General features: G+C 41.2%; 1 protein-coding gene across 1 annotated transcript; it reads left to right on the top strand.

Annotated features, from left to right (window-relative positions):
* The first annotated feature begins 43 nt into the window (after positions 1-43).
* Positions 44-24,636, top strand: LOC310762211 (cytochrome P450 2J2-like). The gene is made up of 9 exons (XM_083612905.1): positions 44-309; positions 1,836-1,998; positions 5,670-5,819; positions 6,022-6,182; positions 10,919-11,095; positions 13,297-13,438; positions 14,489-14,676; positions 15,125-15,266; positions 23,861-24,636. The coding sequence occupies exons 1-9, from the start codon at positions 142-144 to the stop codon at positions 24,046-24,048; spliced, it is 1,479 nt and encodes a 492-aa protein (XP_083469031.1). The 5' UTR covers positions 44-141; the 3' UTR covers positions 24,049-24,636.
* Positions 24,637-26,252: the final 1,616 nt, after the last annotated feature.

The raw sequence follows: 26,252 nt of genomic DNA, 5'->3' as shown, positions 1-26,252 counted from the left end.
TTTGTTTTCAAGAACTGAGCATATAAAAACAGAGAGTACTGCTGATGTCTTTGACGAAAGCAAAAACTCCTTAGAGAAAGAGAGTTGAACCTGACCAGGCAACCTAGAAAGAATTAAGGAGAAAGAGACAGCAAGAGAAGGATGGAGATACGGGCACTTTTGATTGCTCTGCTGGTGGCTCTTCTGATTCTGCACTACCTGAAACAGCTCTGGTCAAACAGGCATTATCCTCCAGGCCCTCTTAAGCTTCCTCTCGTTGGAGCCATATGGAGGTTTGGATTGAAGATTCATGAAAATACTCTTGTTCAGGTACTTATTGTTTAGTAATAACTCAGTCTGATGTCAGCAATTATCTATTTCCCCCAACAATTGTGATATTTAAACTTAAATAATAGCATGGGTTAAAATGGTAAATGCCATAAGCCTCTGTTGTCAGAAACTGTAAGCAATACAAATAATAGTAATAATATAAAGGATATTATTATTAATATGAAAAGCACAAAACCATATAAAAGTTGAAAATGTGCTTTAAAAACAACTGATCAAAAATATTTATTGTATACTATTAAACTGAGGAAGGAGGAGAGAACACCCTCAAAGGAAGAATGGTTTATGAAAATCTTGGAATATGCAGAGATGGCAAATATTGATAAAAGATACAAATTTAGAATCTTTTAAAGAAGATTGGAAAACCTTAGCGGTCTATATAAAAAGTTATTTCCCATATGCAAAGACCACAGCGGGGTTTGAAGTGTAAGAAAACAGCAGAATATATTAAGAAACATGTTGGAGAGGATGAAATTAGATAAGATGGAACTTTAAAATGCAATCGTATGTAATTTGAGTTATAAACAATGATGTTGGGTGAGTGGGAAGTCACTTGTTTTGTTGAATTGGAATATAATTGTTGAGTAACAAATGTAACTTTCTATATGGAAAAAAAGAATAAAATATTATTACAAAAAAAAGACTGACCACATAGGTCCTCAGCATTCATTCATGGCAGCCTCTCAACAGGTACTAACCTTCATTTGCTATTCAATTTCTGAAGCCTGGGGACATTTTCATCTTGTTTACTCCAACTAGAAGCACTTATAAAAAAACAATTTACCGTAAATACCAAATACTTAACGTTTCTCCGCAGTAAACTAGGGTTTCCATATTTTAGGAAACCACAAAAATTGTTGAGCTTTTTCCATTGTGTTGCTATACATCCGGGTGCTACCTGACATTTTGCCTGAAACCTGACCAAGTGCTCTAGCGCAGCCTATGGCAACCTGGTACCCACCAGATGTTTTTGACTATGATGCCCATCTGCCCCAACGACCATGGCCAACAGTCAACAATGATGGGAGTTGCAGTTCAAAAGCATCTGGTGGGCTACAGTTTCCACATCCTTGCACACAAAATAATTGTGACAAGGTCCTATTCTGGTACAGAAGGGCTAGTCACTATGAAGTGCCTCTGCTGCTCTGATCCTAGGCCGAGGCAACATAGACGGCAGAGAGTAAAATAAATAAATAGAATTTTATTTATATCCCGCCCTACCCAGCTGAAGCCGGGCTCAGGGCGGCTAACAACAATAAAAGTAACACAGCATTCTAAAATCAATTCATTCTAAAATCAATTCAAAATCTAATTAATGGCAACCATTGGGCTAGAGTTCTGTGAGGGTTGAAATGGAGGGAGGGAGGAGGGAGGGGGAGAGATGATAGGAAGAGAACTGCACATAGTGAGAAGCTGCAGAGGTGAGGGAGACTGAAGCTCTCGTATTAAGTTGAAATATCCAACTATGTTTTTTGAATTCCTCTCCTCTCTTTTGACCCAAATGGTAGCTGGGGAAGCAATATGGAAATATTTTCACCCTATGGATGGGACATCTACCCATTGTAGTACTGTCTGGATTCCTAGTAGTGAAAGAAGCGCTCATTGATCACTCTGAAGAATTAGACGAGCGACCAGAAACTCCTTTTCTTAGGACCGTGGCAAAAGGAAAGGGTAAGTAGTGAAGAATAAGAATTTCTACAGGTATTTTCCGAAGATGAAACATTTAAAGGGTTGTCCAGAACAAAGATTCTCTATTATTGTTGCTCTCAAAAGGAATGGGTTACCTAGGAGCTAACAACTAGGGGCTGAGGTCCCTTCAGTGCCCCGCTAAAATATGTGAAGGGGCCTGGCTCCGCCAAAGTTCATGGCAATTGCCATTCTAATGGTGGGTGTGAGCCACATCATGTAATTGATTATGTGAGGTGGGGCTCACTTGCCCCCTTCCTGATATTTTATTCAAGTTGGCACCCCTGATAGATTGCAACTAGCCAGATTCAACTGCAGGTAGAAGTTTGTTGCCTGTTGTAATGCATTTACTGTCTTGGCCCTCTATGCTGGAGGAAGAGCTTGAACTCTGAGTTCTTTCTGCTGAAGCCTTTGATGCCTACATCAGATTGGTACCTTGCCAAGCCACAGGTTAAAAGAAGTTGCAATTCCATAAGAGGGAAAGATACCCACATTAAATACCAGATGACTTTCGGAGACTGGTGCCTGCATTGGCTGGATGAGGTGGTGGACTGGATGAGGGCCAAAAAGTGAGTCTGTATCCTGGTAAGATGGAGGTAGGGTGGGTGGAGTCTAGACAATTGTTCAGTTTACTGCTATGGATGGGGTTGAACTCCCCCTGAGAGAACAGGTTCATAGACTAGGGGTGCTCCTGCATAAATCTTGGCTGCTAGAGGCCCAGTGACCTTAATGCCTTCTACCAGCTTCAGCCAGCAAGGCAGCTTTGGCTAGTAAAACAGTGAAAGTAGTTTCTGGATCAGGATAGCCTAACTACTGTCATCCATGTGCTGGTTATCTCTAGGCTGGATTACACAATGTGCTGCATTTGGGGCTGCCCTTGTAGCAGCGTCTGGCAAAAAATGCAGTGGCTTGACTGCTCATGGGGGCAGGACATAGCCATCATGTTATGCCACTGGCTGACAATTAGCTAAGTTCAAGGGGCTGGTTGAACAAAGAGCCTATAAAACTTGAGATCAATATATCCAGCGATCATTATCACCTTTATGTGAGACCTGTTTCCTGGCCCTAAGATTAACATCCTAAGATTAACATATCAGAAAAGCTACATCAAAAGAAGCTGCCCACTATCTTTGATGACCCAGGATACCTGCCTGTCTAAGCAACTGGGCTGTGTACGTGACTTTTCAAGAAAGAGAAATGGAACAGGGATGCAGAGGTGTGGATTGATCAAGAATCATATCAAAATAGTTTAAACCCAGTCAACGCAATGCTTTCATTGCTGACACAGATGGCTTACTCTATATTTGTTATAATTCCTCAGAGCAATCCTACCTGATCACTACACTTTTCTGTTGAAATCTTTCTCAGTTTTGCTTCTTTTCAGCGCTCGGTTCCTCTGGGAGGATGAATGGGATATAACTGTAATAATAAATACAGTCAAACCTCAGATCTCGAACGCCTCCATTTTGGAACTTTTCGGCTCCCAAAAGTCAAAAACCTCGGAAGTAAATGCTCATTTTTTTTAAATGTTTTTTGGTAGCCGAACGTCCAACACAGCCTCCACTTGAGTGCAGGAAGCTCCTGCAACCAATCGGAAGCCACCACTTGGTTGAACGGATTACGTTCAACAACACAGGTTTGACAATTACAATAATAATAATATGGTATTGGCCTGAATATAACCCGCACCCACCATTGATGCACTACAGTCTTGTCAAGAATATGGTGCAGAATGCACCCTCAATAAAAGCCCCGTCTGGCGGGCCAGTAGAAGTAGTAACTGGTTGACATCACACATTATATCCTTAAAAAGAGTGTGGGAAAATTGGTTGAATTGAGTTTGTTTGTTTGTTGAAGCTTTTCAGCATACTAACTAATCTAAATAAATAACAAAAACAAAAAAGAGAGAGAGATAGAGGAATGCCAAGCTCTCTCTCTCAAAGGTAGGTCTTAACTCTTGTCTCACACAGAAGGGAGTGGACCCTCCCAACTCTTACCTGGGTGCTTCCCTTTCTTCCCCCAGTCTCCCACCCTGGGAGATATTTCCTTCTCTGCCTCTCACACAGGCCAGCTATCACCTTCATGTGTGTACCCTCATTAACCCAGGGCAGAGGACATCGCAAAACAAAACAAAACATAAGCAAAAGCAAAATAGCTAAAAGAAGACGAAAATAATAATTAAAACGTGAAGAGTGAAAGAGAGAAATAAATAAAGACAACTTCTGATTCTTCGTCTGTAAATTATATTTATTCATAATATTTTAGGTGTTCATTCCAGTGTGATATCCAACTGTTTTCCAGGATAATATCCAGCTGTTCCTTGTTCTGCTAGGTGAACATCGTCAGCCCCAGACATCGCTAAGTGTCAAGAATAGTCCTCTTCCAATCTTGTATTGTAGCACCCTGCTTGTGGTTAACGCTTAGCTGGAATGAAATATTCAACGCAGCAATAGAGAAATTAAAATAATAATTTATTTGTCAGACAAATAAATGAGAGACACAGTGGTATATGGTTACCAAAGCTCTGCCCTTTTAACCTTATGAAAATGTGGCTCAAGTTTAATGGGAGGCACAATAATTCTTACTATTTACCAATTCTTAATTGTAATTGTTTTTGCAGCTTGATTGTATTCTGTAATTTGTATGGTCAGTGTGACCTTTTGCTCCCAGCCTGTAATTTCCTTTTACAACCCTGAAATATTGCTATAGATCAGTGGGGCCTTTGAACAGGAAGATAAACACCTGCCAGTCTTTTAGACAGCTGGTCTTCTGCCTGGCATTTAAAACACACAAGCATCTGCAAATATATATATATATATATTAAGCTCATTTTTAAATACAGATCTTGATCAGATGCCTCATAATACAGATCTTGATCAGATGCCTCAGTATGATGACTTTATCTCTCTCCCCCCCCAATTCGAACCATTACTCCATGTTTAAAAACAATAAATCATTCATTTTTATTTAAACACGAAACTTTCCGCTATAGTCATATATTTAAAAAATAATCTGTTATGTACTGAGTTGAATAGGATCCAAAATAGGATTCAGAATGCAGCAGTCTGATTGGTCCTAGAACAATGCAGCAGTATGATTGGTCCGCAGGAGCCACCCAATCCAGCTCTAGGTGGAAGTGAATCCACAACCTGATTGGCCTACAGGAGAATCCTGGAATTAGCCAATCACGTGCAGCCCATTGTGTAAATAATGTATATAAAGCAGATATTTTGGGGGAACTTTCATTCCTCCTCACCACTATGAGCTGAATAAAGAGCATGAAATTCACTCTCGACTCTGAGTATATATCATAATCCATAATTATTTACTTGTATATTCATTATTTTACACCCAGTTGTATATCTTGTGATCGCATTTCCTGTAGGGAAATTTAGCAAGAGAAAAGGAAAAGAACTTCCATTTCTACCACTTCCATTCTTTTCCCAATAGCATTACCAGAAGCTTGATAGTTTTTCCCTTTAAATTCCCTCCAATTTGTACCCAGAATCCTTTCTGCATCATCTTGTAATTCTTTGCTTTAGAGAGACTAAGCAGCTCTTACAAGCAAGGATATGAACTTCAGTAAGCATTGTTCTGAGATGGCAACTTTTTACATTGATTTCTGTAAGTAATAATTTCTTATTGATTTTCCATAGGTATTGTATTATCAAATGGTCACACCTGGAGGCAACAGAGACACTTTGGTGTAGTTACTATGCGGAAGCTGGGGCTGGGGAAGAAAGGCATGGAGCACCAAGTAGCAGAGGAGGCCCATCAGCTTGTGGAGGTTTTTGCACGTTCAAAGGGTATGTGATGCTAGGTGATGGTGCTGAGCTGGCATATGGAGATATATTTGTGTACTACCTCTGTTCATTTTAGAAAGGAATGTGATATGTTTTTCTTGGTTCCTAATGGACATCCCGGCAGTTTCTCATGGCCACGATGAAATCCCACTCTCAATATGAACAGGAGCAGCTGAACTAACATTACAATAACCTTATTTTGCAGGACAACCACTTGACCCCTCCATGCCCATCGCTAATTCAGTCTCCAACGTGATATGTGCTGTGGCTTTTGGGCACCGGTTTGCTCTTGAAGATGAACAGTTCCAGAAGCTGATAGAAGCCATGGAGTCTGTCCTAAAAATTTTCAGTACTGTTTGTCATATTGTGAGTAATTTTCATACACACACACACACACACACACACACACACATTATTATTGATTTTTTAAATATATTTGTTTCAACAGTCATACAACATATCTTCTCATTTTATACAATATTGTAGACTTCCGTCAACACCTCTGATGATTTTCCATTCTTTATCACTTATTCTGCATTTCTTAATTTCTATATTACCTACATTTTGCCACTCTTTAAAATTGCTGCCCCCTTGATTATTGGAGTTGATTGAAACAAAAATAACATCTTTGGTAGCACATTCATTTTAATAGCAGAAATCTTTCCCCAAAATGATAATTTCATCCTTCCAGATCTTTTTTATTCCATTCTGAAAAAGGTCCATATTCTTTGATGTTATCAGTTTCTCGCCTTGCTACCTGACAATTATCAGTTTCTCGCCTTGCCACCTGACTTGTACCGCTATTATCCTGCCTTCTTCATATTTGAAGATTTGCTGAGCTTCAAATTTATTTTTTATATACAAAACCACTCCCCTCTTCTTGCTCTTGTCTAAATTCATTTCCCAGTTTTTTATTAATCAGTACTCTTCTATGTTTCCTAGCCACATGTGTCTCTTGTAAACAAATAATATCCAAATTTTTTTCTTTAGGGAATGTTCAATTTTGTTCCTTTTCTTTTTGTCATTTATGCCATTAACATTCCAAGTCCATAATTTCATTGCCATTTTAAGTTCTCTTTAAAAGTCTTTAAACTTGTCCTCCTCCTTCTTCTTCCTTCAATACAATACTCCTTCAATACTATCTTTATCTTCCTCTTCCGGACCTGCTGGTCCTGCTGCTGCTGCTTCATCTCCTTTTCCCAACTCTTTGTATATCCTCAGGAATTTGTGCGTTTCACCTACATTTTTAAATTTAAATTTCTTTTTTTGTAATAAAACAAAATTCCTTCTGGAAATTCCCATTTAAATTCAATTCCATTTTTCCTTAGCATCTGTGTCAGTGGTTTATATTGGTCACATTTTTTCAACAACCGAAGTGGGACGTCTTTAAAAATGATCGTAAATACTCCATCAATGCATAATCTTTTTTCTCTATTTTTCTGCAGAATTAAATTTCTCATCTCTCTATCTTTGAATATAATCAATCAATCTCCTGGAAATTTATTTGCTTTAGTAGTCTTTGTTCTAATCCTAAATGCATTCTGTATCATCTTCTTAACCTCCTCCACTTCCATACTTAACCGTTATGCAATTTCTGTTGTTAATTTCTCCAAGATGTTTTCTCCTTGTACTTCTGGGACTGATCTAAACCTCAAGTTCATTTCTCTTTGCCTCAGTTCATTCATAGCAATCACATCCCACAGTTCTTCCTGAATATTATTAATTTCTGAAACTTCTCCTTTGACTTTCTCTTCCTCCTTTTTCATATCTCTTACTTCCTGTTTCGTTCGCTTCATTCCTTCTTCTAAACTCTGTGTTCTTTTAGTTATCTCCCTCATCTGACCTTTCAATTCATTGACAGTGATATCAAAAATTTTATCCATCTATTCCAATCTAGTCTCCATTTTTTTCACTTTGTTTGATGTCTTTTTTAATTTCTGCAAACATTCTAAAAATAACTCCTATATATTCACTTTCTTGTTTCGATCCCCTCCTCTCCAATGGTGTTCCCCCTTCTCCAACATTTTTCTGTGTCTTCTCCATTATACTTCTATTATTTTAGATGTTATTTTATTCCTCACCACTAGATGTGACCCACCAATACTAAGAATGGACACCAATTATATCCTTTCTGCCTCTTGTTTGGCCAATGCAATGTAGCAGGTAAACAACAACGAGAGAGAGAAAATTATAATCCACAGATATATGCAATTTTTAATAAAAAAGTAATAAAAAAATTAACAAAATTTTATTCTTCTGCCACTTGTTTGGCCAATCCACCACAGTGTCAAAGCAGGGAAATTATAATCCAATTTAGATCCAAATAACAAAATGATGAAACAGGAAAAACAATAAATAGTTCTTCTGCCACTTGCTTAGCCAATCCACTGTAAAGTTTTACGACTGAAATACAGCAACAGGGTTGCCAAACATAAATAGAGGAAGGAAAGAGTACCAAAACAAAAATAACTTAGTCCAGTTCGCAGAACAACCAGTCCATAAAAAATAAAAATAACCAGGAGAGAAGAAGAGTATCAATAATATATATATAAAAGAAAACCCAAGTCTGTCACCACAAAAAAAGGAAAAAGGAGTTAAAACCTTCTCAGTCCCACAATCCAATCTCAGACTGTCACAAAAAGTAAAAAAATAGAAGACAGGAAACTGGGGTGGGGGTGTGGGGTGGGTAAAGTAATCCTCTTTCTCTTCTCTGCTCTTCTCCAACAAAATAAGATAAAATGAAAATTACCATTAAAAATATCTCTCTCTTTTGTTCAGGCTTAGCAGTTCCCCAGAAATGCTGCTGTCTGGCACACAGATAGAAACTTAAAAGTTAAAAAAGAGGCTTCTTAATTATAATTACACAGTTTCCCAAAAGTGAAAGTAGTTTCTCCTCCTGCCGTCTCAGAGATCCTCAGACAGACAAACCACCCCAATGGTAAGGGTTTTTTACCCCATTTTTATTATTATTATATATAGTCTTAAGTTAAGCAAAGTGTTTATATAAATTTAAAAAGCTCCACTGTAGGAAGACTCACTGCTTTGTTGTTCCATAGGAACTTCTTGCATATAAGTTGAATCCCAGTCTGGGCTGACCTCCTTTTTTCCACCCCGCTGCTTCTGAATTGCTCTAATTCTTTTAATTTTTATCTTCTTTAAACCAATTAAATCCGGATTTTTAATTTTTTAAGAATCGATCACTGTGCCGGGTAAGCTTGAGGCTGCGCTTCTCGAGAGTAGAAAATGGCATCCCGCGCCAGTGTCTTGATCTTGCCGATCTTTCGGCTCCCAAAGGGAGCGTTTCAGGCAGCGGAGAGACCGCTTCTCGGCTTGCTGGGAACCTGCCTTCTGAGGTTTTTGGGAGCTTGCGGGGCCCTTGCAATACCCCCTTTCCCCCCTCTGAAAAGCTGGATTCTCCCCTAAGGGCTGAATCCTGCTTGCTCCCGGCTTCGCGACCAACTGGAAGTCCCATGAGTAGTCATTTTCGTTCCTACTAAGCCAAACAGGTGTCCCTTAATACCACAAATCAGGGGCTTAATACCACAAATCAGTATTTTGGAATCCATTATGATAGAGGATAGAAGGTTGGAGAAGTGAGATCAGGTTTAAATTGATCTGAGATAAAGGCCACTTACAATCTCACAGCCTGAGCAATTTCTCATGATTATCATTGAGATAAAAAACGTGAGTAAGAAAACTTTGTCCACCGCAGGAGACTCTTTGGAAGAAAGTTGGTTAAAAATGGAACAATGACCTTCAGAATAGGTCATCTAGAGCCCACCAAGGGGAAGAGAGGGGAACCAAATAATCTTCTCAAGAAGGGAATTACTTAGTTTTGTTGCCGTCATGGAAAACTAAATGTGTCTACTCTCTGCCCACTTAGCAGTGTCAATGATGATGGTGTCCAGGGTGAGGCCCCTGCAGCCACCACTTGGCTGGAATTTTTTTTAATGAAAGAGAGACCAGCAACTCAAGCACTATTCCTACTGCTAAGGAAAGCAGCTTCCTTCTGTATAACCCATTTTTCATTTTCGTACACACCACTTGACTGGGAAACTACAGGCAACTTTATATCAGCATACTAGGTGCATTTGGAACAAGGAATTTCATTAGTGTGAGCAGTTTCTGAGCTCTGGGTACAGTACTAAGCCTAAGATTTCAGATTAAAACTGCAGAATGGAAGGAAAGGAGGACTCCTCACTTCCAACCTCTCTCTGAAGACTGGAAAAGAGACTCTCTTAAGAATATTAGGGGGTCAGGTAGGGGAAGCATGGCTTTGTTTTCTGCAGTTTTCAGATGAGGACTAGACCATGTGAAAAATGAATATAAGATTTTAGCTGCGGTTCATTCATTTTCAGCTTTGTATTCTTTTTATTAAATAGGCACAATTAAACATTCAATTGCTGCACCCATAATCTAGGTTTAAGGTGCTATTTAGCTTGGAGCTTTCATATCTCAGTTTCTAACACTGTTTTATATTAGTCCAAGTTTTATTTTCTAGCTCCTTATATATTCAGAAAATGTAAGTAATTGATCATTAATGAAAAAACAAGGAAGGAGACAAAAAAGGAAGGAAGAAAAACACCCTTCTTCAAGGTTTAATTTTTTGAGATGAAAGATCAGTATTACTTGACTGGTGAACAGGGGGATTTAAGAAATAAAATTATAAATTGGAGAAATGCACATTTTGAATGATGGCTTTCTTTCCATTTGTGTATTAGGCAAATTTGGTTTTAAATGCGAGCTTACTTGAATTCCTCCCGCACCCTATTCTCCACCGACCCCCACCTACCACAAAAGGCCACTAACTTGTTCCAGGAGGGGTCCCCTGATTGTGCCCAGTTTTGGAATGATGCCTGGGAGCTGGGAAAATATTTTGAGCCATAGTTTTCTTTCACATTTTCAGCTAGGGATAATTCACAGAACCCAATCATTGTGAGAGTCCAGAAAAGCGACAGACACCTTCCTTCTTAGTGAGAAATTAATATGCTAGCCCTGAAGAATAATGCAGATTATGTTTTTTAAAGTGTTAATCCAAAGCACAAACGGTGTGATCAAGCTTCATCATGGTAATGGCAATATTTCTGCTATCTTTCCTTTAGGTTTATGAAATTCTCCCATGGCTCATGAAACATCTCCCAGGGCCCCACAAGAAGGCCTTGTCCTGCTCAGAGATGATGATTTCATATGCAAAGGAGGAGATAGAGAAGCATAAGGAGAATCAGTCTCTGCATGATCCACAAGATCTCATTGATTTCTATCTGCTTCAGATGGAGAAAGTAAGTATCAGCTTTGAAGCTGAATACTGCTCATCCAATGAATCATTATATTCCCTGTTATAAGTGAATACTAATCTCTTGCCTGGAAACCAGTATCTTTTTTCCTGAATCTCAGTTGAAAATGGCATTGAGTTCCCCCCAAATATTTCTCATAGTCAATTTAGTTGCTAAAGTGAGTTTACATCCATTAGCATTGTTAAAAATGTGAGTGGAAAGAATTGGAAACCTAAGTGTGTTAAGGGGTCTTGCCTATGGAGCATTCCCTCTGTACATAAATTTCTTTGGATTGATGTTCATCTGACATTCAAATGTGGACTGAAAAAATAGAAAATCCTAAACAAAATGCTCATAAACTAGAGTATGACTTCAAATCCCTGTCTCATGTATCTCATCTTCATCTATCTTCATATATTTATATATAATATATTCATCTTTCCCTCTGTGAACAATGTTTATCATAATGACAAACAAATGGTTAAATATGTTTAGTGGTAAGTGCCATATTTCAACAAAATATTCATCTTTTTATGCCAATTATGCGACGATTATTTGGTGAAAAACAAAGGCACGACCCTTATGCGAGGACATAACAAACACAATTATGTTTCTATTGCTTATTATTCTATTGCTTCAACAATGTTTATCATAATGACAAACGAATATACTAGAAAGGACAAATATATATTCATCTTTCCTTCTGTGAACAATGTTTATCATAATGACAAACGAATGGTTAAATATGTTTAGCGGTAAGTACCATATTTCACCACATAATTGTCACATTTTTATGCTAATTATTCTTTTTTAAAAAGGGGGGTGCAAGATTATTTGGTGAAAAACCAAGGAACAACCCTTAATTAAGGAAACAGTCTTTATGAAGAAACATAATTATGTTTATAATGCTTATTACTTGTTACTAACTGTTTTTGGTGTGATTAGGATGCACAGAATGCGTGTGAACAGGTACAGTAAGGATAATAGGTAGTCCGAATTGGGGCAAGGCATTCTCATGCACGCTTACAATGCCCTGTGACTATTATGTGGTGAATGAATCATAAAATCATAGAATCATAGAGTTGGAAGAGACCACAAGGGCCATCGAGTCCAACCCCCTGCCAAGCAGGAAACTTTGGGAAATGCTTTGGGACTGATTTGAAAAAAGGAGCTCAACTATTATATGGTGGTGACCATTAGGCAGTGAAATATGTAGCACACATTTTGAATATCTGCTGGCAGAGTTTCCGTTGGATCCCTCTCTTCATGCCAGTATTGGGTTATTATGCCAACTCACAGATCCTGAAATCTAGCACCAGCAGCTACTGCGATATACAGAGGAGAGTGTGCGTGGGTTTCATTTCATAACCAGCTATGAAGCGGAGGGCCGGTCCACCCATGAGGCAGGCTATGAGAGCTGCTTTGGGCAGTGAAATGCCAACAGGAGGCATCTCTGGGGATGTGCTGCCTAGCCAGCTGCTAGTGGAGAAGCAAAGGGGGCAGCTTCTGGCAAGATTTCACCAAAATCTTTCAATATCTTACCAAGCTCCCTTTTGTTGTTGTCACTTTGTGGGCACTGTTGTGCAACCTAGTTAGACAGGTTTCAGCAACAGTACGGCGATGGTGGCAATGCCTTCCCATTTCACCTCAGGCAGTGTAAGAGGACACCCCACCCCTCATGAAGCATGTGTGGGTGGTATGGTAATAAGTGGGGTGTCAGGGAACTGTCATCTGAGACGAAGGAGGTGAAAGGGCTCATGGAGGGTGAGAGAGACCACTCAGCGGAGGAGGGGACCAGCAGGGGGAGAAGTGGAGTTCCAAGGGAAAGTGAGTCGGAGGGAGGGCTCAGAGACACTTCAAGCGAGAACAGTGGGGAGGTTTCAGGACCTCCCGTAGGGACACCCACTCCTCGGCGGAAACTGTCACGCCGAGAGTCCAGAAGACGCGTTTCCGTTAAGGAGCTTTTATGCTGGAAGAAGTTCCGTAAACGCCCACTGTCCGATTCAACGAGCGATTGATGGAGCCATGCTTAAGGAGCTCCATCACAGACAGAGGTTTGGGAACTTAGCCAAACTCTGAGGGATCAGGATTTTACGCACAAGCAGCTCACCATCCCATCACATGGGGGAAATAAAATAAAGTAAGTGCTGAAGGACAAACTGTAATGTGTGTAAATGACTTGTCACTTCCCCCATTTTCAACACAAGAGCAAGAATGACCCGGAGTCCACCTATGATGAAGAAAACTTGGCTCGGTGTATTTCTGAGCTCTTCATAGCAGGGTCAGACACAACAACGGCTTCTCTGAAATGGGCACTTCTCCTCCTGACAAGTCATCCAGATGTCCAAGGTGAGAGAGGAGAGCCAGGGCTTCTCTTGATCACTAGGGTGGACCATAATTCTTTAAAGGTTTCATATTGGAAAGAGTTAAATGTGAGTTTATGATGGAAATTATGGAAGGCAAATTTTATTGACTTTCATGACTTTCATGTCTGGAAAGATCAGTTTCCCTCACCAATATTTTCCTACATAGTTTCTGTAACATATAAATTTCAGAAATAAAAATGCCCTCTTCCCACAGGACATTTCCAGTCTATGATTACTGGGACAGGTAGAGATGGAGGGTCTGAATGTGTAATGGAATTGGGATAGGAGAGGGTTGGTGCAGTGGATGGGCCTCCATTGTGAAACTAAGGTTGGCAGTTCGAATCTGCATGACAGGTGAGCTCCCATTGCTCTGTCCCAGCTTCTGCCAAAGTAATAGTTTGAAAGCATGCCAGTGTAAGTAAACAGGTAGTGCTGCGGTGGGAAGGTAATCAGCATTTCTGTGTGCTCTGGCACTCATCATGCTGTCCAGTTGTGCCAGAAGTGGTTTAGTCATGCTGGCCACATGACCCTGAATGCTGTCTGTGGATAAACACCAGCTCCCTAGGCCTGAAAGTGTAATGAGCACCACACCCCATAGTCGCCTTTGATTGGACTTAACCATCCAGGGGTCCTTTACCTTTACCTTTATATGAGTGATGCTAGCCAAAGAGGAAATGAGGAAATGAGGATTAATGAAACTAAGTAGGAAATATTGAGGGCAGGGGATTTAGAACACACACACGCACACACACACAGGAAGCCTTTGATCTCAGCCCTTCAGCAAATCCAGCCAGCTCTGGTAACCAGAAACAACTGCGATGAGCTTCACTTTCAGCCTTTTCACACCTGGGATCTAGAGTGGGGAAGAACCATGTACACAGACGAGCTCTTTGGAGGACCAGGTGACCTAAAAATGCAAGAAACCTGGACTCATTCACAGAGGATTATGGAATATGTTCAAGGGAAATAAATGTCCATCTGAAATAAAAAGCAATATTCACAATAAAACTTCTGTTTCCATCATTCTCTTCAGATAAAATGCACAAGGAAATAGAAGATGTCATAGGTTCTGCTCACTCAATCTGCTATCAAGATAAGAAGAAACTGCCCTACACCAATGCTGTGATTCATGAAATACTGCGCTTTAAATACGTCAGTTTTTTGGGGTTCCCTAGGCAATGTACAAAGGATTTCAAGCTGTGTGGTTTTCTCATTCCCAAGGTATAAAAGTGTGATACAGCTGCACTCCTGTAGCCCAAGAGCAAAGAGCAGCAGAAGGTTTCATACTGAGAGATGCAGCCAGCCATACAGGAACTTCCTGTCTAGTCAAAAATCTGAAGGGCAAGAGCAGGAGCTCCATCTGCAGACATGTTTCACCATCAGCAAGTGCCATTCCATGGGGCAATTGTGGCAGGGGAGGAGCCTGAAGTATCCAGAGGTCTCACCTGGGTTGTGAGCTTTCATTTTAAAAGAGGTGGCGGAAAGCCCTCTTGTGTTCCTGCCTGTACAGAAATTTTGTTAAGGTGAAGAATACAAAACCAACCCCCCCCAAAAAATAATAATAAATCACACAGGTCTCTGCAATGATTAGTCTTGGGATAGTGTGGGACAATCCAGAAATGTGTTGATCTGAATGCATTCCAAATCACTTGTTTCAAATCACTTGCAGGGGACTATTATTGTTCCTGATCTACGCTCTGTTCTTCTTGATCCCACACGATGGGAGACACCTGCAGAGTTCAACCCAAATCATTTCTTGGACAAGGATGGACAATTTGTGAACAGAGAAGAATATCTGCCGTTTGGTGCAGGTAAATACAGAAGACCAAGCTATGTTGTGATCTGTAGATGTGCTTATCTGTCTGCTTTCAGAAAATGACATCAGCAGCAGCACATGAGGGAGTGGGCCAGAGCAGTAGCAGCGTCTTTCTGGCTGGAGTGGCAGTGCTGGTCAGCAGAATGGGGCAAGGCAGTGGCAAGTTAAGGGGATCTCTGGGTTGGTGGCTTGGGGCCAGAGCCATAGCTAGGTGATCTTGTGCCTCTGACAGAACTGTCCAGATTACGCACCCTAGCCACAGACAAATTAGCTCTTCTTTCCTCCTCTCCTCCATGCCCCGCCCCCGTTCAATTCCTCACACACTTCACCTTGTATTGAATTCTTTCACAGAAAATACAATATTTAATTTATTATTTCTTAATAAAAGGTTTCATCAAAGAAAATGACATTATGATGGAAGTTGACAGTTTTTTTATGTAATTAATGGTAAAACAATACACAGATAGGTCTAAATGAAGCTTACAAAAATACCATACTGATTTGTTCCACAATGATAACTTTACATTATACTTTCACAATATCTTCCATGCCACTGGTTTGAAGCATGCTTATGAGAGGTGTGACAAAAATGTTGGGCTAAAAAGCAACTCTAACAGAGAGCTTACAAAATGTCTGTTAAAAATGAATTGCACGACACTATTGTAGACATACTTCCAACTCTTCAAAGGAAAAGAACTGTTGCTAACACGGATAAAACATTTACCTAGATAATTTCTGACAGTACCCAGCTCTTTTTGAGTACTCAATAATACTTCACATAACAAAGCAGCCCAAAGTACGAGATGGCTCAGTCGGTAGAGCAGGAGACTCTTAACCTCAGGTTCATGGGTTCGAGTGCCACGTTGGGCAAAAGATCCCTGCATTGCAGGGCATAGAGCTCGAAGACCCTTGGGATCTCTTCCAACTGTATGATTATCTCTCTCTCTGTGTGTGGATTGTCACCTTTCTAGTCACACTTCTTTGAAGTCTCTCAGCCCCACTCACCTCACGGAGTGTTTGTTGTGGGGGAGGAAGGGAAAAGAGAATGTTAGCCGCTTTGAGACTCCTTCGGGTAGTGATAAAGCGGGATACCAAATCCAAACTCTTCTTCTTCTAAAGTATTCTTGTAAATCACCTGAAGTGTCAGAAAGCATCGCACAGGTAGTAAAACTTGGCTTAGTTACAAACAGTGGTAAAAGCTAAATAATTGGTATAGGAACATGAGAGTGTCTTGTAAGAACCATGTGGTCTGAGCTTGGAGTAACTACATCAGACCTCTCTACCCAGTGAGCTCCTCAGTTGGCCTGAGGGAGAACAATAGGTCTGAAGTAAACCTGGCAGGACAGGTTACTCCATGGTCTTAACCCCTTTCTGCATTACTGATTTGGGCAGTTGACCAATGTTTTCCTTTCATTCTTTAAAATCAAGTTTTATTGAAATTTTATACATTAGTCACAATAAAAATCATACTAAACTAAAAGGGAAAATAGAAAAAAGATGAGGAAAGGAAGTAAAGAAAGAAAAGAAGAAAAGTAAATTACAAAGTCCTCTATCAAGAGTAAATCTTCACCCTTATTCTGCACACAGAAAAGTGAGTCCTCCCAGTTCTCACTTGGGAGCTAGACCCTCTTGCCCCAGCTTCTAGCCCTGGGCAATCCTCTCTGCCCTTCCGCTCACACAAGGCCCTGTTAGAATTCCTGCTCCGTGGACTTCCGGTCAGCGCCAGCGACTGTAATGGCGGATTTCCTCCGATCTCCGGAGGAAATCGACTTCGTGGAGCTAGGGTTCTACCGCTACGGCGAAGCGGGGACCCGAAAAAAATCACAGGCGGGGAAGCCTGTGAGCTGAAGGCTCGGCGGGCTCCATTTGCGGTCCCCCCCCCCCGCTGCAAAGGAGCCTTTTTAAAGGCTCCGGAACAGATCGGGGGTGAGCGGCGTGGAGCTGAGAGCTGTTTACCCGTCTCCGCGAAGTGAAGCCCCATGCCATGGTCAGAGAGCGCTGACTTCTTCCTTTGAACATTTGGACTAAAAGTAACAACCCGTGAGTAATACGGAAATTGGATATCAAAATTTCTTCTTTGATTTGGCACGAGCGGGGAAGGCGCAAAGAGGAAGTCCGTCTCCCCGTTTTGTAAACATCTTAAAGCAAGGACTAGATAACTAAGGTTGAAAGAACATCTTCTTCGTGAGAGGTTAAAAGTAATTAATTTCACGTTTTGGCAGTATAAGTGAATGTGCTGGAGGATAAGAGCTAATTTTGAGAGGGGAATTGCTACCCCCCCAGGACCCGGGAGCGATCCGTGAGGGAGCCTGTTGAAGAGCTATAGAAGACTTTGACAGCTGTCAAACTAGCTGTCAAAGCTGGGGAAAAAAAGAGAACTTTGTTTTTATTGCCTCGGCTGGTTATATTTGTTACATTCAGGTAACAAATTGTTGAAAATAAAGAGAAAAAGTTATTTTGACTTTTGGATTAGAACTGGAAGGAATACTAAGTAACCAGAACTCCCCTAGAGGGGGCTCTGGGACATTACAGAATGGCTGTAAGTGGAAAAATACAGATTGAACTGGAAAAGATTTTTCTTCGTCTGGGAAAATTTCAAGAACAAAGCAATGTTTTGGCTAGAAATGTTACAACATTGAATGAAAAAGTAAATAAACTTGCTGAAACTGGAAGGGACTTGACTCAAGCCTCTGTACCAGAACAAAAAGACTTTGTATCTGAGCTAAAAACTCTTGCAGCTGAACAAGAAAAGAAATTTGAGAAAGTGGGAAAAGGGATACATGACAATTTAGAGGGAAAGGAAGGAGGAGCTATAATGCCGCAGAGGATTAAGGAGAGCCAGAGGCCTGTAAAGATGGATATAAAGGAAAAAAAGAATGAGATTATGAAAATCTGGTTTGAATGGAAGAATGAGGAATGGAGAGATCTCCTCATGTGGAGATCTGAAGAATTATGGATTACAAACCTGACTAAAGTGGAAGCTGGAGTCTCTGGGACACTTGGACTTAAAAGAAGTAAGAAACAAGATTTGGATCACAATTCTAAATATGGAGGTCTGGCTGGAAGAAACATGGACCTTATTGGGACAGAGCTTCTCCGAGATTGGGTGTTTATTATAAAGGACTATCAAAAAAACCGGCAGAGAGGAAAGGAGAGAGATTTAAGAGCCTCGGATGTGAGGTCACCAGGCTGACACCAGATAGACTGATGGACATCTGTTGGATTGAAACCGGGAAAGGTGGGGAGTGGGGTTTTGGGTATCCAAAGGCTGTACAAATATACTTTGTTTTTTCTTGCATATATTCTGTTTTGCTACTTATATTAAAATGGGGAACTCGTGAAAGGGAATTGGGGTCGACTTTAGAAAAAGATATTAAGAATAAGTATTGATGCATAAAGATTGAGGTTTATGTTAAAATTGGTTAATCAAAAGGATTTAAATATAATAAGGTAAAATTTGGGGATAGGAACTTGCTGAACTAAAAATTGAACTGGAATACAAGAAGGGGAGATGTGGGGAAGTCAAGGAAATATGTTATTGAAAGAAAGGACTGTAATTATATGTGTGTGTTTTTTTCTTTTTTCTTTTGTTTTTTCTTTTCTTTTTATTTTTTGAAAATTTCAATAAATATTCTATTAAAAAAAAAAAGAATTCCTGCTCCGTGATTGCAGTCATGGGATTGTTGTCCTGACAACGGTTATGGGCCCACGGATCGGGGCCACAGACCCAGTGCCAGCAGAAGAAGAATCGGGGGCTGTTTTTATCTCGGTTGGAATCTCCTGGAACTGGCAGTGTGAGGCAAGCACCGTCCGAGACAGAAGGGAAAAAAGCTGTGAGGAGACAGACTGTGAGTAAAGCCTGTGCTTGAAAATGAAAGTAAAGGCAGGCCGGACTGTTTTGTGCCAAAGCCAGCGGCTCGTGCACAGAAGAAGGCAAGGAGCCTTTGAAGTTCTTGCCAGGCAATTAAGGCCGGCACAAGAAGGCTTGATTTATAGCCGTCTGATAAGGACAGTAAAATTTGTTCCATCTTGAACTAAGCTGCGGAACAGACCTTTTGGAAGGGTAAAAATCAAGTCCTTAAGTTAAATAGAGGGAAGGGAAATGTGGCCTGATGCGGCAGGACTTTGGCAAGAATGTAGCCATGATTTATGTGTTACAAAGGGAGGACATATCCCGATGCTTCTGAAGCATTTTCCTGAGAGGAGAATGGGAGTGGTAGAAGGCAAAAGTTGGATTCCTGCTGCGGCAAGACTTTGCCAAAACAATAGCTGTATGTGAAACTTCAGCTATGGGGCAGGGAGCAATTTCCCCTGATGCTGCGTAGAAGTAGCAGACATGGACTTTAAGAAGATAGGATTCTTCTGATTCATTCCCTGTGAGTTTGGAAATGTGGGGGAGCAGTGTTTTGTTCCCAAAGCTGTACCAGCAGTTTGAGACACAATCTATGTCTGATGTTAGACAGTGTGTACGTTCAGCAGGAATTGAAGCTGTGTCACACGATGGACACTTCAAGATGGCGGAGGTGGCTGATCGGGATGCCAGAAAGGTTCAGAGGGTTAGATTTGCTGTTTCTGACACCCACATGCAGTGGGAGGCAATGGCTCAGCAGACTGCCAGAAGTCACGCCCTGAGGGAAAGCTGATGCAGTATCTCAGGGAGGCATCATGGATGAGAAGACGCAGAGCTGTTTTCTTGAATGCATGAGGGGGGGTGTTTCCTGTTCCGGGGGAGGACTGTCCAGAACGGAAGGAGAAGAAGGGGATCTGGCTACAACGTCATCCCAACCATCACTGCAACCAGCAGGTGGCACTGCTAAGGTCGAAGCAGTGGAAAGTGGTTCATGTGAGAAGTTTGGACAGCTTCCAGAAGTCAGGAAGGCTTGCAGCATTTCTGACAGGCGACATGAAGCAAGGCCAGAGATGCAGAACTTCAGCACAGATTTGGTGACTGGCTGTTCCAGTGCAGAGGTGCAAGAATCTTTTGTGCTAGATTCTGAGGTGGAGGCACACCTTTGTGGAAGATGGAACTGGTTCACCACGTGTATGCCACAGAAGGATCCGATCCACCAGTTGAGTGGAGATTCCTTGGAGGTGCACAGCACCTGGACCGTGGAACTGAAAAGCTGTAACGTTGTGATGTCTAACGTGTTTTTCATTCCAGGTTGAGAAGCCCAGCTGATGCAGTGTGGCTGTTCTGTTTATGGCAACAAACAGAACGCAACCATCCAGAAGAACGAAAATGACATTATAAATGGCTTGTTCTTACTAGGTTGTTATGTTAACATAGGTGGTGGTGGGAAGTTTGGAGAGACATGTGATGTTATATCTGATAACCATTCTTTTCATGCAGGATGTGTGCATGGGTCTCCCAGTACCTGACACGAAGATGGTCAGGTGTACCAGTGCTCAGGAAAAAGCAAAAGGGGGAGGCAATATGGATATCTTGCAAAGGCACCCTATTGGTGATGATGACAATGACAAGGCAAACCCGGAAAAAGCCAAGATGCCAATGGATGGATTTGACATGTGGGTTCCAAAGTCACAGAGCAATACGCTTGGCAAGCATCGTTTGCGAGGCCTTTCCCTGGATTCAGACAGAGTTTCTGACGGGAACTGTGACAAGATAAACCCGGAAAAAGCCAGGATGCCAAATGGATGGGTCTGACATGAGGCAGGAAGCCAAGATTCTTCTTGGGGCAAGGCTTGTACATAGTACTGAGGCCTGATGCCAAGCTCATTTTACTCACTGGGGACGTTGAGTGCAGTGCAGAATGGGAGGAAAATAAGGGTATTTTCCAAGGCTACCCCACTGTGGAAGGCTCTGATACAGAGTCTGCTGCTGATGCTAACACTGAAGTAAGTTCCACTGATACAGTGGGGGAGATGCGCCAGGTGCGCAGATCAGGAAGAGCTACAAAGTGTGAAATGCCCACCAGGTATGCTCAGGAGTTTGCTAACACAGCTGTTGCAGATTTAGCTGTGGTTAGTGGCTCGACGCAGGTCTAGGAATCTGAAGTCTTGAAAGGGGCCACAGGGTTTGTCCTCAAGGGACGGGAAACCATGCCCAAAGGCTGTAAGGGTAGACACTGTTTCCTTGGAGAAGGAAGCTGGACCACGTCCAGAGGCCGTGTGTGCCAACACTGATTCCTCAGAGAGGAACGTGGCTAGGGTTCTAGTCCCAACAAAGCCAGGTGTGAGACTTCCTGATAGTCAGAAGGGCTATGACGCCAAGACTAGTCAGAAGTGCAAGATGGTAAGGGCCAAGGCCAATCCAGTTGCAGGTAGTTCCAAGGGTGGAACAGGTGATACAGGGGTATACTGTGTGTATGACATCTGTAAGGTTGCTGCAGTTACACTGATGACTGCAACACAGTGCGTGAATTGGGGGAGGATGTTAGAATTCCTGATCCATGATTGCAGTCATGTGATTGTTGTCTTTCACATGACGGTGTATGTTTTGACTCCAGAGTGGGAAGTGACGGAGACAGGATGTTTGTGTTACTGTGCTCTGTGAAGTGGGACTATTGTCCTTTGTTCATTCTCTTTGTTGTCTGATGCTAGAGAGAGAGGGAGCCAGGACTTCCGGGTTAGCGTGATCGGCTAATGGCGGATTCCCTCCGAGCTCCGGAGGGAATCGGCTCAGTAGGGGACGGGTCCTGCCGTGGCGGCGACGCGGGGACCCTCAGAAACCACAGGCGCTGAAGCCTGTGGACCTGGTGACTCGGCGGGCACCATTTGCGCCCCCCGACCCGCGAAGGAGCCTTTTTAAAGGCTTCGGAACGGGGGACAGGGAGCGGTGCGGTGCTGTGAGTCGACTGCTTCCCCTACGGAGTGAAGCCACATGCCATGGTCGGAGAGCGCTGACTTCTTCCTTTGAACATTTGGACTAAAAGTAACAACCCGTGAGTAATACGGAAATTGGACTTAAAATTTTTCTTTTGGATTAGGCACGATCAGGGAAGGTGCAAAGAGGAAGTCCGTCTCCCCGCCTTGTAAACATCTTAAAGCAAGGACTAGATAACTAAGGTTGAGAGAACACCTTCTTCTTTAGTGGATAAAAGTAATTAATTTCACGTTTTGACAGTATAAGCGATTTTGCTGGAGGATAAGAGTTAACTTTGAGAGTGGAACTGTCACCCCCCCCCAGGACCCGGGAGCGATCCGTGAGAGAGCCTGTTGAAGAGACATAGAAGATTTTGACAGCTGTCAAACTAGCTGTCAAAGCTGGGGGGAAAAAAGAGAACTTTGTTTCTGTTGTCTTTGCTGGTTATATTTGTTACATTCAGGTAATAAATTGTTGAAAACAAAGAGAAAAAGCTAATTTGACTTTTGGATTGGAACTGGAAGGAATACTAAGTAACCAGAACTCCTCTAGAGGGGGCTCTGGGACATTACAAGAATGGCTGCAAGTGGAAAAATACTGACTGAACTGGAGAGGGTTTTCTTTCTCTTGGGAAAGTTACAAGAACAAAGTAATGTTTTGGCTACAAATGTCACAACATTGAATGAAACAGTAAATAAACTTACTGAATCTGGAAGGGACTTGACTCAAGTCTCTGCATCTGAACAAAAAGTTTTTGTAGCTGAACTAAAAATCTTTGCAGCTGAACAAGAAAAGAAATCTGAGAAATTTGAGAAAGTGGGGAAAGAGATATATGATGATTTGGAGGGAAAGGAAGGAGGAGCTACAATGCCGCAGATGATTAAGGAGAGCCAGAGGCCTGTTAAGATGGATATAAAGGAAAATAAGAATGGGATCATGAAAATCTGGTTTGAATTGAAGAATGAGGAATGGAGAGATCTCCTCATGTGGAGATCTGAAGACCTATGGATTACAAACTTAACTAAAGTGGAAGCTGGAGTTTTTGGGACATTTGGACTTAAAAGAAGTAAGAAACAAGATTTGGGCTACACTTTTAAATATAGAGGTCTGGCTGGAAGTAACATGGACCTTATTGGGACAGAGCTTCTCCGAGATTTGGTGTCTAATACAAAGGACTATCAAAAAAACCGGCAGAGAGGAATTGAGAGAGAATTAAGAGCCTCGGACGTGAGGTCACCAGGCTGACAGCAGATAGACTGATGGACATTTGTTGGGGTTCGAAACCGGGAAAGGCGGGGAGTGGGGCTTTGGGAATCCAAAGGGTGTACAATTATACTTTGTTTCTTTGTATTTTGTTTTGCTACTTATATAAAAATGGGGAACTCGTGAAAGGGAATTGGGGTTGACCTTAGAAAAAGATATTAAGAATAAGTACTGACGTATAAAGACTGAGGTTTATGTTAAAATTGGTTAACTAAAATGAATTAAATATAATAAGGTAAAATTTGGGGATAAGAACTTGCTGAACTAAAAATTGAACTGGAATACAAGAAGGGGAAGTGTGGGGAAGTCAGGGAAATATGTTATTGAAAGTAAGGAATGCAAATTCTATGTGTGTGTTTTTTTGTTTTTTTGTGTGTTTTTCTCTATTTTTTGAAAATTCCAATAAATATCTTTTAAAAAAGAGAGAGAGGGAGGGAGCCAGGTTGCAGTGCTGGAAAGTAAATTATTGCTCACTTACTGCCTTCTTCATATCTCCTCTTTAGGGGCTCGCATTTGTTTGGGAATGCAGCTGGTAAAGATCGAAATCTTCATCTTCCTGACCAGCCTGCTGAGGGCATTCAGTTTTCAGCTGCCAGAAGGAGTCAAAGAGCTCAATCAAGAGGCTATAATAGGGGTTACAACACATCCCCATCCTTATAAACTCTGTGCAGTTCCCCGTTGCAACACATAAGAAAATAGGAAAATATTAGCAGCTGCACCCCCTGCTTCCTCCACTCGGTGACCCCTTGGCCACTCCTGACACATGAACCCCCTAGCATTTCCCCTTCCCTTCCCATCTCATCCCATGCAACTACTGAGGTCTCTTTTCACCTTCGCAGCTCCATTTCTGAAGCCAATTCTCTCTTATTTTCTGCAGCTCTGCTTTGCATCCGTTTTCCCCTTCACCCCATCTCCTCCATTTCTTCAGGTCCTTTCATGTCCCTGCTTTCATCTTCATCCCTCTCCCAATGCCTCCTTACTCCCTCCTTTTTGACAACTTCCTTTGCATCCCCATTCTTGCTCTTGCTCCCTTTTCTCCTCCCCCTCCCCCTTACTTTTATCAAATCTCCCTAACATACACATTCCCACACCTCCTCCTCTCTCCCTCTTCTGCAGCCTCCTTACAACAACACTCCCCATGCTGAGAAATTTTATTGTATCTTTAAGATGAGTAGACTCCTAAGAGCAAGACTGTCAGCTTCTCCAGTTGAAGAAGACTAAGTTTCTTTGATGGATACTGTACATGTGTGCTTGTTAATAAAATATCTCTTCTAAATCAGTAAGTTGAACCCGGAACTTCATGTTGAGGACCACACAAGGTATCAGGAGTGAAATACATTGTGTGGAGGCACTATGGAATATTTGAAGGCTTCACATCCTTTTTTTTAAAATAATATTTATTACTTTTCCAACAATTTAAACACTACAAAACAAAATGAACAATACAATTAAACTAACAAAACAAAATAAAAACAATTTAAAACACACCAAACAATTTCAATATCTTATCTTTCATTCACTTATTTCAGCGAGCTCCTCACACCTCCCTTTTTGTATTCCACTTCTGTTAATTGTTTCAGCAATTCCTTTCCATCTTCCTCTGTTTTCTATCCTATAATTATCTTAACATATTCTAACCTTATTTTTTCCTTTAATACTCTAATAATCTATTTATACTTAATTCCTTATAGCATTTCTACTAAAGCCATATAACTTCATTTCCACATTTTTCTAACATTCATTAATTTTACAATATTTCTGTAAATAATCTTTAAACTTTTTCCAATCTTCTTCCACCGACTCTTCTCCCTGGTCTCGGATTCTGCCAGTCATTTCCGCCAGTTCCATATAGTCCATCAACTTCATCTGCCATTCTTCCCGGGTGGGTAGATCTTGTGTCTTCCAATACTTCGCGATAAGTATTCTTGCTGCTGTTGTTGCATACATAAAAAAAGTTCTATCCTTCTTTGGCACCAATTGGCCGACCATACCCAGGAGAAAGGCCTCTGGTTTCTTCAGGAAGGTATATTTAAATACCTTTTTCATTTCATTATAAATTATCTCCCAGAATGTCTTAATCCTTGGGCATGTCCACCAAAGGTGAAAGAATGTACCTTCAGTCTCATTACATTTCCAACATTTATTATCGGGCAGATGGTAAATTTTTGCAAGCTTGACTGGTGTCATGTACCACCTATAAATCATTTTCATTAAATTTTCTTTTAGGGCATTACATGCCGTGAATTTCATACCAGTGGTCCATAACTGTTCCCAGTCAGCCATCATTATGTTATGTCCAACGTCTTGTGCCCATTTGATCATAACTGATTTTACCGTTTCATCCTTAGTGTTCCATTTCAACAGCAAGTTATAGATTCTTGACAAATTCTTAATTTTTGAATCTAACAATTCTGTTTCCAATTTTGATTTATCCACCTGGAAGCCAACTTTTTTGTCCAAATTGTATGCCTCCATTATTTGGTAATAATGGAGCCAATCTCGCACTTTGTTTTTCAGTTTTTCAAAACTCTGCAGTTTTATTCTGTCTCCATCTTGTTCCAAAATTTCCCAATATTTCGGCCATTTCGCCTCCATATTGAGTTTTTTCTGTGCCTTCGCTTCCATTGGTGACAACCATCTTGGGGTTTTCTTTTCTAACAAATCCTTATATCTTATCCAAACATTAACAATGCTTTTCTAACAATATGATTTTTGAACGCTTTATGTGCCTTTACGCTATCATACCACAGATATGCATGCCAGCCAAATGCATTATTGAAGCCTTCTAAATCCAGCACGTCAGTGTTTTCAAGAAGCAACCCTCCTCTCAGCCAGGAAAAAGCAGCTGATTCATAATAAAGTTTAAGGTCTGGCAGGGCAAATCCACCTCTTTCT

Source organism: Podarcis filfolensis, assembly GCF_964270895.1.
Source record: "Podarcis filfolensis genome assembly, chromosome: 5".
NCBI classification, from domain to species: domain Eukaryota; kingdom Metazoa; phylum Chordata; class Lepidosauria; order Squamata; family Lacertidae; genus Podarcis; species Podarcis filfolensis.
This window is presented reverse-complemented; position numbering and strand designations above follow the sequence as displayed.